At 34.2% G+C, this 15922-nt stretch overlaps 1 protein-coding gene and 1 long non-coding RNA gene across 2 annotated transcripts in view; both read left to right on the forward strand.

The window, feature by feature from the left end:
- LOC133061478 (uncharacterized) overlaps positions 1-15922 on the forward strand; it is a 458613-nt gene that overhangs the window by 157445 nt on the left and 285246 nt on the right. The gene's annotated exons all lie outside the window — the stretch shown is intronic.
- Positions 5677-8178, forward strand: LOC133062639 (sorting nexin-10). Its single transcript, XM_061151903.1, has one exon. The coding sequence runs from the start codon at positions 5811-5813 to the stop codon at positions 6414-6416; it is 606 nt and encodes a 201-aa protein (XP_061007886.1). The 5' UTR covers positions 5677-5810; the 3' UTR covers positions 6417-8178.

The following is a 15922-nucleotide window of genomic DNA, read 5'->3' on the forward strand; positions in this document are numbered from 1 at the left end:
TCTCCTTGACCCAGGGATTGAATCTGTATCTCTTGTGTCTCCTGTATTGGCAGGTGGATTCTTTACCACTGTGACACCTGAGAAGCCCCCAATTTATTGAGTCAAATTATTCAAATAAGAAAAGACATAACTCTATCCACTGTGCTCATGCATACAACTGTAAATGAAAGTGCTCTATTCTGGAATATTTCATGTACTATCAAGTACCTGTCTAAAAAATGTGCCCAGATGACCTGCCAATAGAGAGAGGAAAAATGTTACATATAATGGCAGAATAGATATCCTCAATGAGAGAAGCACTGGGAAAGACACATTTTTTTAATGAATGTACCAGAGAAGGAAAATCATGTATGTTGCATGCAGCACCAGAAGACATAACTAATCTTAAGAGATAGAGGTAACAGTGATGAATTTGACTTCAACATAAGGAAACATTATCTGATGATTAGCCCTGTCACAAAATGGAGTGGGATTTTCTGGCACAAGTTATTTGTCATTGGAATTGTCGCTTTTGCATATAGAAGAAAATCAGTTTACAAGTTCATGAATTAGAAAGGAAGTAATACCACATGATTTTATAGGGGAGGAGAAATCTTTTTCCCTCTACTCATCTAGGTTCTTGTCTGAGAACCACCCCTAAAACCACCCCCTCCACTCACATAATAAAAGATATTAACAAAAGAAAAATAGAAGTTTAATAGCATATACAACTTGGAAGGAAAGTTATGACCAACCTAGACATCATATTAAAAAGCAGAGACATTACTTTGCTAACAAAGTTCCGTCTGGTCAAGTCTATGGTTTTTCCAGTGGTCATGTATGGATGTGAGAGTTGGACTATAAAGAAAGCTGAGTGCTGAAGAATTGATGGCTTCTGAACTGTGGTATTGGAGAAGACTCTTGAGAGTCCCTTGGACTGCAAGGAAATCCAACCAGTCCATCCTAAAGGAGATCAGTCCTGGGTGTTCATTGGAAGGACTGATGCTGAAGTTGAAACTCCAATACTTTGGCTACATAATGCGAAGAGCTGACTCATTGGAAAAGACCCTGATGCTGGGAAAGATTGAGGGCAGGAGGAGAAGAGGACAATAGAGGATGAGATGGTTGGATGGCATCACCAACACAATGGACATGGGTTTGGGTGGACTTTGGGAGTTGGTGATGAACAGGGAGGCCTGGTGTGCTGCAGTTCATGGGGTCACAAAGAGTTGGACAAGATTGAGCGACTGTACTGAAATGAATAGGTCAATAGTTCCCCCAAGGTCACACAGGGAGTAATTGACGCCATAGCTTCAACTCAGGTTCTCGATGTTGTTGAAATCAGAACTGAAGGAGTACCCCAGCCCAAGTGGCTACTGGTAATTTATTTTAACTGCTTCACAGTATTCTCTTGTATGAACATCCTGATAGAAGTAATTTAAAATGTTTATTTTTGAATTTTTTGTGCTATTTTAGGGGTAGTTTTTTTTTTTTAAATGCATATTGTTCCTTTTTTTATAAACTTACCCAATGTGATTATCTCTTAATTAGCAAGTTTAATCTGTTTGCATTTATTTTATTAATAGGAATTTTGAATGTATTTCTTCTTCTTTTTTGTATTTTCTATTTATACTCATTTTCTTGCCCTCTTTTGTCTTCCTTTGTTGAATAAAGCTTTCTATGTTCTGCCATAAACAAATTATTCTCTTCTCTCTGCAGGTTTAGAAAATATAGATTATATATTTCAATGTCAACTTTAAAATTTTAATATTCATGCTCAATAATATATTTTGATCTATCAAACTTTGTTGTTGTTCAGTCGCTAAGATGAAGCTGACTTTGTGGCCCATGGACTGCAGTATGACAGGCCTCCCTGTCCCTCACTGTCTCCTGAAGTTTAGCACCACACACACACACACACATACACAAGCTATATATGAAAGTTATTAGGTGTTGAATGTGTCCACATATTGTAAAAATTTCTATGTTCACCCTTATCCTTTTAACCAATGCTGTTCCTCAGTCATACTTTTCTTGTAATTAATATTCTTGCTTTAACAATCCCTCTGCTGAGAATTTATGGAATGAAATTCTAATCTTTGTATAACTGGTTTAGCCAGGGATAGTATTTTAGGCTGACACATTTTTCCAGACTATGAATGCATTTTTCATCTATTTCTATTGATAATGACATTTTCCTTTGGTTTAATTTTTTTTTTTCTTTCCCAGTTAATGCCATTTGTTTCTGGCTTTTAAGGTTTTAAAATTTATTGTTGACATATGCAGTTTCTCTATTGTGTTTAAATGTGCATTTTTATTTATTCAGGATGTTTATTTAGGCACTTGGAGTGCCTTCTGAGAATATCCATGTCATTCTTTCATTGGGAAAGTTATCACCATTTCCTTTTTTCAAATATGACTTTCAGTTCATTTACTCTATTTTATTCTTCTGAGACACTTAGCTATAAGCTGGAGAATCCATAATATTCTCTATATTTCTTTAATTTTTAAAGTAGTATTTATATAACTTTGGTTTTGAGGCTGTGCTCTAAGTAAATTCCTTAGTACCATTTTCAAATTCAGCAGATCTCGCCAAAACTATGTAAACTATTTCTAAAGGCTGGTCTGTTTACTGAGTTGGTGGTGGGTTTCTGTCTGTTTTCAGGTACATATTTCTTTATTAAGACTCCTTAAAGATCCCTTCCACCAGTCTTTCTTTTATCTATGCTTAGTTCATTTAAAAAACCTGATGTTTGTTCCTTGGAGGATTGCCAGCTATTAGTAAAGTGTCTTGCAGTTTTATCCATATAAACATTTCATCTTGGGTAAATTCAGTTTCTGATTGATTATTTGGGGAATTATTTTTCTTCTTCACCTTTTGGTTACCAGGCTTCTTTTGAGTGGGAGGTTCTTATTTTTGTTTCTCTCCTTTTTCACCACCCTATAAGTATGTGTTTCTTTTTGTGTGAATCAGTTTTGTGGTTGCCTCTACTTGTCTTTCAGTGATTTTTCAGGCCCTAGGACTCATAGTAACAATATCATGCTCTGACTCAGGCGAATAACATACATGACCATCCAGCAAGTGGGGAACTTGATTCGTTTCTCAATTATGAATACGTGTCCTTCTACTTTCATATTTCACAGATCCATATAAGTGGCAGGCTTAGGGAACAATTTTTTTTTTTTTTTAGTCTTCTCTAATAAGCAGGGGGAGCCTTGGCACACAATCCCCACTTTAAACACTGAGTCTGGCTCTATAAATCCATTTTATGGGATCAATTTTAATCCCTGTGGCCTCAGGAAAAGTGACCTCTTCTCCTACATGATTTTGGACTTTAATCCCAGAGGGCCAAAGGATGTTGTTCTACTCCTCACCTTGTATTTATGGCCCATGATAATCTTTGTTCAGTTTGTAAGACCTGCTTTATCTTTATAGTGTTTTATTTTATATATAACTGTTATGTGATTGAGGCAAAATTGCATCTTAATGTGATTTTACTGTCTTCTCAACAATTCTTCTACTCATCGTTTCATCATCTGTGCTTGCTTTTGTTTATAATCATGGAGCACAGTATTTTATTCATGTCAGCATATTGATAAAAATGGAATTGGACTTAAAACATACTAACACAATATTACTCATGGAAAGTCATATATATATATGTATATATGCATAAATATGTATGTGTGTGTGTGTGTGTGTGTGTGTGTGTGTGTAGACAGTATATAGAAAACCAGAGGAGAAACCACTCTACATGGTGTATCCAGGGGGATCAATGAATTGAACTCAAGGGATTTTGATTTGACAATCATTTGTTGGGTCATCTCAATGGCAATTTAAATTCAGCAAAGCAGTAGCATCTGTAATAGGAAATTAGCATTGTTGATTTGAATACTATTGGTATTGTTGTTTTGTTTGTATTTACATTGTAAATATTTCTGCCATGTAAGTGCACAAGAGTCCTGTACATATAGACTTTAACTTCACTCTGAATATGATCTTAGTTAACCGATATAATAAATAATCGTATATGGCTTTCCTGGTGGCTCAGATGGTAAAGAACCCACCAGCAATGCAGGAGACCCAGGTTTGATCCCTGGGTTGGGAAGATTCTCTGGAGAAGGAAATGGCAACCCACTCCAGTATTCTTGCCTATAAACAGAGGGATCCATGGGATCACAAAGAGTCAGACAGGACCAAGTGACTAACACAAACACACAATAAATAATGTTATATAAATACTAGATAAATTTTCTTTTACAGGGAAAACCTCCCCCATAAAGTAGAATTAGATTGTATGAACTAATCCTCATAATATTCAAGTAAGGGAGGCTCAACATTGATTTTGTTTCCTGAATTCAGAGGAGGGAATTGAGAAAGAAAAAAAAAAAGTTAAGTGATTGTCACAAGTCAAATAAGTGGTATGCCAGGATATACACATCTGATTGCAGAACTCTGGTCCTTATTGAATAAGAAATATACACAGATACAATGGGAAAATGGAAAAGAAAGATTTATTTTCAGGAAATGGCTTTATTTCATTGACACTTTAGTGTTAACCCAGCTCACACATTCTCCAAAGTTCTAGTGTATACATTGGATTTAAGAAAATCCAAGAAACAAGATCAAAAACTGAGAGAGAGGAAAAGGTAAACCAAATGACATAAAAAATAAATTATGAGATACAGAAAATCTCTAAATAATTAGTCACTCAAATTACATACCATAATAATTCTTTAAATTGTATTATATGTTTACCCACTTTTCTTTTGGAACCAAATATTTCCAGGTACAAGGAAATTTTCAACATTTCCAAGAAGAACCCAAGCAGTGGAAACATTATGACTCTGCCTGTGTGTATTTTAAAATGGTTTAAATAAAGGAGAGAATGACATTCAGGTTTTCTGAAATTAGATAATTATAAAATTAATCTATAGGAATTTTTATGATGATGGCAATATTGTTTGAATAGAAATATAGAATTTCATTTAGTATGAAACTGGTGTACTACTATCACAAACTTCCTTTACCCATTAAGTTTTAGCTACTGTAACCAATTTAAAATGTAATTTTTCTTTTGGAGTTAAAACTATTCTTATTTTAAATAAATTATTTGTCACACTTATAGTTTCACAGGGAAAAAATGTTCCTTGTGCCTTCCCTACTCTTTTTAACTGAAGGAAATAATGTATTTTATAAAAATTCTGATAAGAACTCTTCAAGGGTAACTAATATTTGATGTTATAAGACAGAAATGAAATGTTTAATTTTTTAACATGTAAAACATGTCATACCTTGTGAGGGAGGATGAGAAACAATTGGTAGAAATATATTGCTTCTTGCATATAATTCATCTCTGTAGCAATAAGGTTAATTTCAACTTTGTAAAGCATGTCTTTATTTTATCATATTAAATTTACCTGACATTCATGTTAAATATTTTACCTCATTGCTGCTGCAAAAGGTAGATAGATAGCTATTAAAAATTTAAATATACACACTGAGGAAACCAGATCTGAAAGAGACACGTGCACCCCAATGTTCATCGCAGCACTGTTTATAATAGCCAGGACATGGAAGCAACCTAGATGCCCATCAGCAGACAAATGGATAAGGAAGCTGTGGTACATATACACCATGGAATATTACTCAGCCATTAAAAAGAATTCATTTGGGGGGCTGCGCTCGTGTGCGCTCCTAGGCGCTCGCCGCCGCCGCCGCCGCCGCCGCGCCTTTGAGTCAGCAAACTCCGCCACCCGCTGGCCCGCTGGCCCTGCTCTGCCCGGCTCTGCCTGGAGGTGCCGCCCATTGATCGTGTTCTGTGTTGAAGATGTTTCCTGAACAGCAGAAAGAGGAATTTGTAAGTGTCTGGGTTCGAGATCCTAGGATTCAGAAGGAGGACTTCTGGCACTCTTATATCGACTATGAGATATGTATTCATACCAATAGCATGTGTTTTACAATGAAAACATCCTGTGTGAGAAGAAGGTATAGAGAATTTGTATGGCTGAGGCAGAGACTCCAAAGTAATGCATTACTGGTACAACTGCCAGAACTTCCATCTAAAAACCTATTTTTCAACATGAACAATCGCCAGCATGTAGATCAGCGTCGTCAGGGTTTGGAAGATTTCCTCAGAAAGGTTCTACAGAATGCACTTCTGCTTTCAGATAGCAGCCTTCACCTCTTCCTGCAAAGTCATCTGAATTCAGAAGACATCGAGGCGTGTGTTTCTGGGCAGACTAAGTACTCTGTAGAAGAAGCAATTCACAAGTTTGCCTTGATGAACAGACGTTTCCCTGAAGAAGAAGAAGAAGGAAAAAAAGAAAACGATATAGATTATGATTCAGAAAGTTCATCCTCTGGGTTTGGACATAGTAGTGATGAGAGCAGTTCGCATGGATGTAAAATGAGCACAGCTCCGCAGGAATCCTGAAAAATAATTCTAATGTTACCATTTTAGGAATAGCAAATTGTGTCCAGTCACAGAGAATAAAGCTTGCGAATAATATATTCTTACCTAAAGCTAACTGTCATATTAAGTATTTAAATTCGTAAAGATGTTGTGTTGTTTATTAGTGGTATTTTTATGTTGTCTTATTTTGGCTAAGCTTCTGTGAAAAGCTAAAAGCCTGTGAATGCAGCACTCTCCTTGATCAGCGCACGCTATTGGTAAAACGAGATCCTGCCCTCAGATGAAATGATTTATATGTTTAAACAAAATCTAGTTGGCTTTATTGCATTTTAAAAGATAGGTAAATAGGTAGCATTTCAAATCCAGATGGAGCATTTCTCCTTGTATTACTGGGGCAGTGTTAGCATAAACACAGCAGGTATGTGTATGACTTACGGCGCAGACCAGAATGCCTCTCTCAGACAGGCAGCTGGAATTTTGTGGGTACCTCCTCTGCACTGGAAAAACACTGAGCTTTGGAATGGTTGATTGAAATATTTTAAGAGTGTTTAACCTTTTCATTATTCTATTTCACACTTAGATGGAAAATGTGTCTTACGAATAGAGACATGTTAAAATAATGTTTACATCTTTAAAAATAAAAAGCCCAGAAATAGCTCTAGTCATTTTGCTTATATTTGCAATATATAGAGGGCTTCCCTGGTGGCTTAGCAGTAAAGAATCTGCAATATATAGATTCAGAAATACATTTTCATTGTCCAAAATCAGCTTTAACACATGGTTTCTGGGAACAAACCATTTGTTTTCATTATCTGTGTGTAATTAGAATTAGAGGTTCATGATTTATTTTCTGACTTAATGTGCAGTTTCTTATCACTAGATAACTTTCAGTATCAGTGACAGTTGCTTGTTACTTTAAGTTAAAAGTATAAAAATTAATAAAATTTGCCAGTAAATATTCCCATAATATAGAAAAGGATATGAACTTGCTAATTTCAGAATTAATTATTCATTTTTTAAAAAGTCCTTTCTTTTAAGGCATCTGCCTAAGGATTGGTATAATTTAACAAAATGTCTTTTTTTATAGTGGTCAAAGATAAAATATCTTAGATAAACTACATTGAACGTCAAATTTCAGATGAGGCAGCATTTTCTTGAGATAACTTCATATTTCTTTCTTGTTGAATGGTATGAAATATCTCTGAAATTAACAAGAAGATATCTTATATAAGGGGGATAACTTGTTGCTTTAATTAAATGTTACCTCACCCTCATTTTAACTAGGAGTTTATTAAAAGTTACTGTATTATTTTAAAAAGTCTGTGAAATGCTTTTAACTGAGACTCAACAGAAAAAAATTAAATTTAGGATACGAATGATTTCCTTAATTTTGCCATTTTGTTTTCTGTTTGGTCTAAAATGTTATTGAACTTTTTGTAAATATTTTTATTTAATGTATCTTTGATCTTACTACTTTTATCATCTAAGACTCATTATTTTAATACTGGAGAAAAAAGATTTAGCAATTTCTTTGTATCTTGCTGACATGTGAAGTTTGCCATTAAGTCATTTCAGTGTGGTCACCAGCTCCTTGGCAATATGTATTTGTATTCATGTTCTGTTTTACAGTAGTTCTGAGAAGCATATATCGTGCCACCAATTGTAATTCTTAGATGATGAGACTATAGCTGTCAAAATTGATATTAAGTAATGTGTAATACTGTGGTATGTAAACTTCATGAGATCATCATTTTCACATTAAACATGAAAAAAAAAAAAAGAATTCATTTGAACCAGTCCTAATGAGATGGATGAAGCTGGAGCCCATTATACAGAGTGAAGTAAGCCAGAAAGATAAAGAACATTACAGCATACTGACACATGTATATGGAATTTAGAAAGGTGATAACGATAACCCTATATGCAGAACAGAAAAAGAGACACAGAAATACAGAACAGACTTTTGAACTTTGTGGGAGAATGTGAGGGTGGGATATTTCAAAAGAACAGCATGTATGCTATCTATGGTGAAACAGATCACCAGCCCAGGTGGGATGCATGAGACAAGTGCTCCGGCCTGGTGCACTGGGAAGACCCAGAGGAATCGGGTGGAGAGGGAGGTGGGAGGGGGGATCGGGATTGGGAATACATGTAAATCCATGGCTGATTCATATCAATGTATGACAAAACCCACTGGAAAAAAAAAATAATAATAATAAAAAAAAAAAAAAGAAAAGAAAAAAAAATAAATAAAAAAATAAAAGAAAAAAAATAAACAAAAATAGTAAAATAGAAAACTTTTAGTGAAGACATTTGCCAAAAGAAAAAAATAAAAGTAGAATGACTAAGATCTAAGCATATCCAACAATACCTTATACTCTACTGACTATTTAAAAATCAGATATAGAAATGTTGACTAATAGTGGAGAATAGGTAGACAGCACACATTCAGCACTCAGAATTTTTCACTCATGGAGGCAGCAAATCATCACATAAATAGTATAAAATAAATTCAGCCACTACCAGTAGATTTAAGTTAAAAATATTCCCCCTTCCATCCTCTTAAGTCAGTGGGAATGTACTGAATATCATGCTGCTGTGACATCTATATCATACCTGCCAGGTGGCCTCCTGAATTTAAAATGAGGCCAAATCATTGTATTCTATTTTTCATTTTTTGTGGAGGAAGAAGGGGAAATGTGGATGCTAGATCTAAGAACTTCTTATAATGTAAAAAATATGACTGGTAAGATAAGAAGTCAACAATTTCAACTGGCTCTTGTACTGACTATGTGTCCGGTTACCTATGTCATTCATTTTTAAGTTTCTTTATGGTCTTCATTAAATATAAAGAAAAGATCCTAATAAAATGTCAGAATATTATAAATGATCAATTATATTTGACATATTACATTTAATGTGGCAGAAAATGTTCATTTAAAAAGTAGAGAAAAGAACAGTTTTCTTTAAAATATAAAACTTTAAAAAATATATGGATCTTTAAATGTGCCAACTTTCTAATCATTGCTCTCAATGCATTGACTCAACTTACTCCATGTAAAGTAGATGGCATATATACTTTCATTCTTATATAAATTAATAACAGCAACAAATGAATCATGACACTTTTCCTGATAATTCTGGTTATTAGACTTCTTTGTAGCAAGACTCAAAGAAATGCTGGCAGGCATCAATGTCAGACCCAATGCAAATTCTAAAATTAGGGGTTCTTTGTGTTTTTATAGTATCATCAGTATTTTAAGGATTAGTGACCCAGCGTGGCAAGCCCTAAATATGCACCAGAGTGACCTCCAGTGAGTCATTAAACTCTTATCCTTATTTGTTTTGGTATCCCTTTCATTTAGAACTTTATACATATACAGATAAACTTGTGCACGTGTGCACGCACACACACACACACACACACACACAGTTTTAGTAGAATGAGAATACACCTTTTTTAAAAAATATTTTCATTAATTATTTTAATTACACTTTAAAAAAAATTAAATATTTGACATTGCTGTGCTTAGTCACTCAGTTGTGTCCGTCTCTTTGTGACCCCTTGGACTGTAGCCCACCTGGCTCCTCTATCCATGGGGATTCTCCAGGTTAGAATATTGGAGTGGGTAGCCTGTTCCTTCTCCGGGGGTTCTTCCTGACCCAGGAATCGAACCAGGGTCTGCTGCATTGCAGGCAGATTCTTTATGAACTGAGCTACCAGGACATAGAAATACTTCATGATATTCTCTATCTGTATCTATACAACACTTTTTAATCTATTTACCCATAGATGTTCACTTAGATTGTTTCCATACCTAGGCTACTGTGATTATTAACGTTGTAATGAACACAAGAGTGCAGATATCTCTTTGAGATCCTGATTTCATTTTCTTTGCGTGTGTATTCAGCAGTGGGCTAGCTGGATGATATGGTAGTTCCATTTTTAATTTTTTGTAGAACTTGCATGCCATTATCCATGGTGATTGTACCAGTGATATATTCACCAACAGTGTACAAGGGTTCCCATTTCTTCACATCCTTGCTAAACTTTGGTATCTCTTGCCTTTTGACAACAGGTATTCTAACTGGCGTGAGATGACATCTTGTAGTTTTGATGTGCATTTCTCTGATGATTACTGATGTTGAGCTTCTTTCGATGTACCTGTTGGCCATTGGTAATGTCTGTTTTGAAAAAAAAAAGAAGTTTATTTACATCATCTGACCATTTTACAATCAGATTGTTTTTGCTCTTAAGTTGTATGACTTCTTCACATATTTTGAATATTAACTCCTTATCAAATATATGGGTCACACACATTTTCTCCATCTGTAAGTTGCCTTTTTGTGTTAATTGCTCCTTTTGCCATTCAGTATTTTTCTAGTTTGATGTAGTCCCATTTATTTGTTGCTTGAGCTTTTGGTGTCATATTCAAATAATTGTTTCCAGGACCAACGTATTTGATCCTGGCAACAATTGTTTTCTATTAGCAGTTATATGGTTTTTGGTCTTATGTTTAAGTCTTTCATCCAGTTAATTCTTTGCCTTGTGAACATCTAATTTTTCCAGAACCACTTATTGAAGAGACTATCCTCTCCCCATTGTATATTCTTGGTTACCTTGACAAATATCAGGTGACAAATATATGAGGGTTTATTTCTGGGTTCTTGAGTCTATTACATTGGGTCTATGTGTCTATTTTTACCAATACCATACTCTTTTGATTATTATAGCCTGTAATATCATTTGAAATTAAGAAAAGTGATGCCTTGAACTTTTTATTTTTTATTTTTTTTGCTCAGGATTGCTTTGGCTATTCAATATTATATTGTTTTTGATGTTATTGTAAGATTGTTTTCTTTATTTCTTTGTCAGTTATTTCATTTGTTAGTGTATAGAAATGAAACTGATTTCTTTATGACAATTTTGTATCTGCAACTTTTCTGAATTGTAGATTAGTTCTATCTTTTTTTTTGCTGTAGTCTTTAGGATTTCAAAAAAATAAAACATAGTTTTATCTGCAAAGACAAACAGTTTTACTTATTCCTTTCTAATTTGGATGCCTTTCATTTCTTTTTTCACCTAATTGCTTTGATTATGTTTTTAACTACTATGTTGAATAAGAATAGTGTAAGTGGGAATCCTTCTCTTATTCCTGATCATAGAAGAAAGTCTCTCAACTTTTCATTATTGAGTATAATGTAACAGTGGGGTTGTCATTAAGACCATTATTATCCTGAGATACATCCCTTCTATAAAATTTGTTGAGTTTTTTTTATCATAAAATGATAACAAAGACCACCACAACATTGTAAAGCAATTATCCTCCAGTAAAAGAAAAGAATATCGTATTTTTTCAAAGGCTTTTACTATACCTGTTGAGATGATCATATGATTTTTATCTTTCATTCTATGAATATACTATATCATATTATTGATTTGCATTTGTTGAACTATACATCCCTTGGTTATGGTGTATTATCCTTTTAATGTGCTGCTGAAATCAAATAACTATTATTTTGTTAACAATTTTTGCATCTATGTTCATCAAAATTATTAGCTCTAGTTTTCTTTTCTTGTAATGTCATTAACTGGCTTCGGTAGGAGATTAATGCTGGACTCATAAATCAGTTTGGGAGTGTTTCTCTTCAATTGTTGGGAGCATTCTGAAAAAGATTGGTACTAATTCTTCTTTAGATGTTCAGTAAAATTCACAGGGGAAACCATCTTGTCCTTGGCTTTTCTTTATTAGGAGATTTTGATTATTGATTTGACCTTCTTACTTGTTATTGGTCTGTTCAGGCTTTCTATTTCCTCATGGTTCAGTCTTGGTAGGTTTTGTGTTTCTAGGAATTTATCCATTTCTTCTAGATTATACAACTTGTTGGCATATAATTGTGCCAAGTAATCACTTATGATGTTTTGTATTTATGTGTTATTATAGTTCAAGTCCAAAATTTCCTTACTGATTTCTGCCTGTATACTTTATCCCTGCTATTAAGATAAGTTATCTATTTCTCCCTCATGTATTTTATTATTTGTTTAATATATTTAGGTGCTCTGAAGTTGAAAGTATATGCATTTAGCATCCTCTTGATGAATTGATGCCTTTATCATTATGTAATGACCTTCTTTGTCTCTTATTACAGGTTTTTGGCTTAAAATCTATGGTATCTGTTATACCAAAGCTTTCTTTTGTGAGTCTTTTTCTTATCCATCCATCACTCTTCATTCTGATTGGAGAATTTAAACCATATACTTAGTATTAATAGGGAAGAACTTACTGATGCCATCTTATTGATAATTTTCTGGCTTTTTGGTTGGTTGGTTGGTCTCTTCTCCCTCTCTTGCTGCCTTTGTTTCTGAATTGATGACTTTTTTCGTGGTTGGTATGATTTGATTCCAATGTGTGAGTATGTGTGTGTGTATCTAATACTGGTCTTGGCCTGCTATTACCATGAGAGTTATGTAAAACATCTCTGATAAATCTATATGTAAGTTTGCATTTATATCCATATATAGCAGTTTATTTTATTTTAACATCTTTTACTTCAATTGCGTACAAAAATCCTACCATTTTATACTCACTATGCCTTCTGCATTCTGTGTGTCTATTACCCAATACATGAGTGGATAAGAATTCTTCTGAGTCTCTTGATATATGGTGCTGGATCCCATAGCTCTTACAAAGTAATTCTGTTTATGTATTTATGTCAAATTATTCTTGTTGAGAGTGGGATATTACAAAGGACATATTATTCAACCATGTTTCTGCAAACTCCACTTCTTTTCAGAGTTACATACGTAAATGTCTTTTGGATATCCTGTGAATATTCCATAACCATCTTGAACTGTGTTCAAGTCAAACTTATTTCCTTATGCATACTGTGTCTCCGTATTTCTGCTTCTAGTTAATGGCATTGATACCTTACATCAGTGAGCTGCTCAGTGACTTTTGAAGTTACCTGGAGTTATTTCTTGCAAATCCTCAGCCACTCAACTCTATTGATCTGCATTTAAAATGTATTTAAAAATATTCATCTTAAAGGAGATGCATCACTTCAGTCACTTCAGTCATGTCCCACTCTTTGTGACCCTATGGACTGTAGCCTGCCAGGTTCCTCTCTCCATGGTATTCTCCACAAGAATACTGGAGTGGGTTGCCATGCCCTCCTCCAGGGGATCTTCCTGACCCAGATATAGAACCCACATCTGCATCTTCTGCATTGCAGGTGGATTCGCTACCCACAGAGCCACCTAGGAAGCCCTCCTAAAAGATATATTTTTACCTCAATATTGCAAGACTCTCCTAGAAATCAACCTCTACCCAATTAATCCTCTCTGTTGCTGTTAAAATTGTTTTCAGACGATCAAAATAACAGAAAAAACTCCACATTTTTCCTACTTAAAATATTTTGATGGCTGTATTATTTATAGAAGCAATTGTCAGTCTATGTGAGTAAATTTCCAAATGGTGTGCAGAATAAGGAAATAGAATAGATCTAGATCAAATACCATGTATACTCTTTTCTAAACTAATCTAGACATCTATGGCTTGGGCACCTTGACTTGTTGCCCTTTCTCCACTTTAGAATGAAAGCAAACTTTTACCTGTTATGGCACATTGCTTGAGCAAATAGAAACCTATTGCTGAACAAAAGCACCACTCAAATTGTTAATATTAGTTTGAGAAATGAAGCTAAAGGCTAGACAAAAAATATCTTTGTGAGTGAGACAGTTTACTATTTTTTGTTTCCAGTAAAATTCACCTGGTAGACCATTACAAGTATTTTTTTTTTATTTTGCTTAAAATTCAGAAGGATTTATAAGAATTGAATGCCAGAGTAGAATATAATTCTTCCTATACCTATCTACATGTTAATGACAAAATCTCAAGATACATATATAAAGTAAAAAGAAGCAAAGATTTTATGTTTATTTTAGCTGCAGAACATCCTTATTCATGGATATATGAACTAATGATGAATACAGCTCAAATAAAATTGTGTTATTTTAAATAATTCTTGATTGAAATCTATAATATTTTGTGTTTCACAGTAGTAATAATCATTCTGAAAATTCAGGCTATAGGGAAGCAATATCCAGAGTCTCGTAGAAGTAGAAATTTTTAAAATCAATTTTATCATTTTAATAGAGCATTATGATGGAATAAACTGTAAAATATTCCCTGATATGACTATAATGTCATAAAAATAATTTCATAGGGAAACATGGAGTGGAATTCAAGACGAACAATGTCTGATGTTGTCAACTTTATAGAAGAATTTATCTTGTAAAGAGTTAATGATTTTCACAGTAACTGTAGAAAGCAAATTTTATTCAATGTATTTCAGATTTATTTAAAATCTTTTATTTTTAAATATAGGATTATTTATAAATCCCTAGAAAGTCCATTCTTTGCTACTGAAGTTACAATGAAAATTTGATATCAAGCTAATTTTAAGAACGTTGTCAGGTAAAAACATAGACACTGAAACAGAATCAAGTCAAAATTACTTATTTAGCAATACAAATTTTTTCATTTTAACATTCTAATCTCATGTCCCACCATTTACCTCTCATGTATCAACTGCAAAGTCATTGTGACTTTGCTAATCTCATGGATTCTCTGTCTTCTGCTTGGGATTGTCTGCCATCTCCGTTTTACTAGAGGGATACTGTGTGTAATGTTGATGCTAATGACATGACAGTCACTATTACATTGTAGATTCACATTAATAAAAAATTTATTGAATTAATGAGGTGTGCCAGGCCCCGTCCCTGGGATTCTCCAGGCAAGAACACTGGAGTGGGTTGCCATTTCCTTCTCCAATGCATGAAAGGGAAAAGTGAAAGCAAAGTCGCTCAGTTGTGTCCGACTCTTAGCGACCCCATGGACTGCAGCCTACCAGGCTCCTCCATCCATGGGATTTTCCAGGCAAGAGTATTGGAGTGGGGTGCCACTGCCTTCTCCAAGCAGCAGCAGCAGCCCCTGATAAATGATAAACTTCATTGAGTCAGGGATTGCATCGTATTCATTGTGCTCAGCTTTGAACAAAGTACCCAGCATATGTGTTCAGAAATAAATATTGAATCCACCCCATTTTAGTTTTTAGCCAACCCTAATGATCTGAGATCTGAGGCCCCTCTATTTTCTGATAAAATTCACCCTTGAACAATGCAGGGGTTAATCCTCCTGTAATTTATAGTTGGTCCTCCATAGACTCAGTTCCTCTGTATCTAAGGATTCAACTAACCACAGATCAATTTCTGGAAACTGAAAGAGGAGAAAGAAAACTGAACTTCTATCAACTTGTTCACAGCTATTCCATAAGTAGACTTTTCTGATACTTAAAGACAATAGTGGATGTAAATTCATTATTTGATGCATTAGATGTGGTTGAAAATTATGTTTAATTCTAATCATAATTAATATTCATTGAGAATATGATTAGTGCAAATATACAGTGGCAAAATATACAATAATAAACTGGCACACATTTCGTATTAACAAAGTTTTTATGTC

Source organism: Dama dama, chromosome 9 (assembly GCF_033118175.1).
Source record: "Dama dama isolate Ldn47 chromosome 9, ASM3311817v1, whole genome shotgun sequence".
NCBI classification, from domain to species: Eukaryota; Metazoa; Chordata; class Mammalia; order Artiodactyla; family Cervidae; genus Dama; species Dama dama.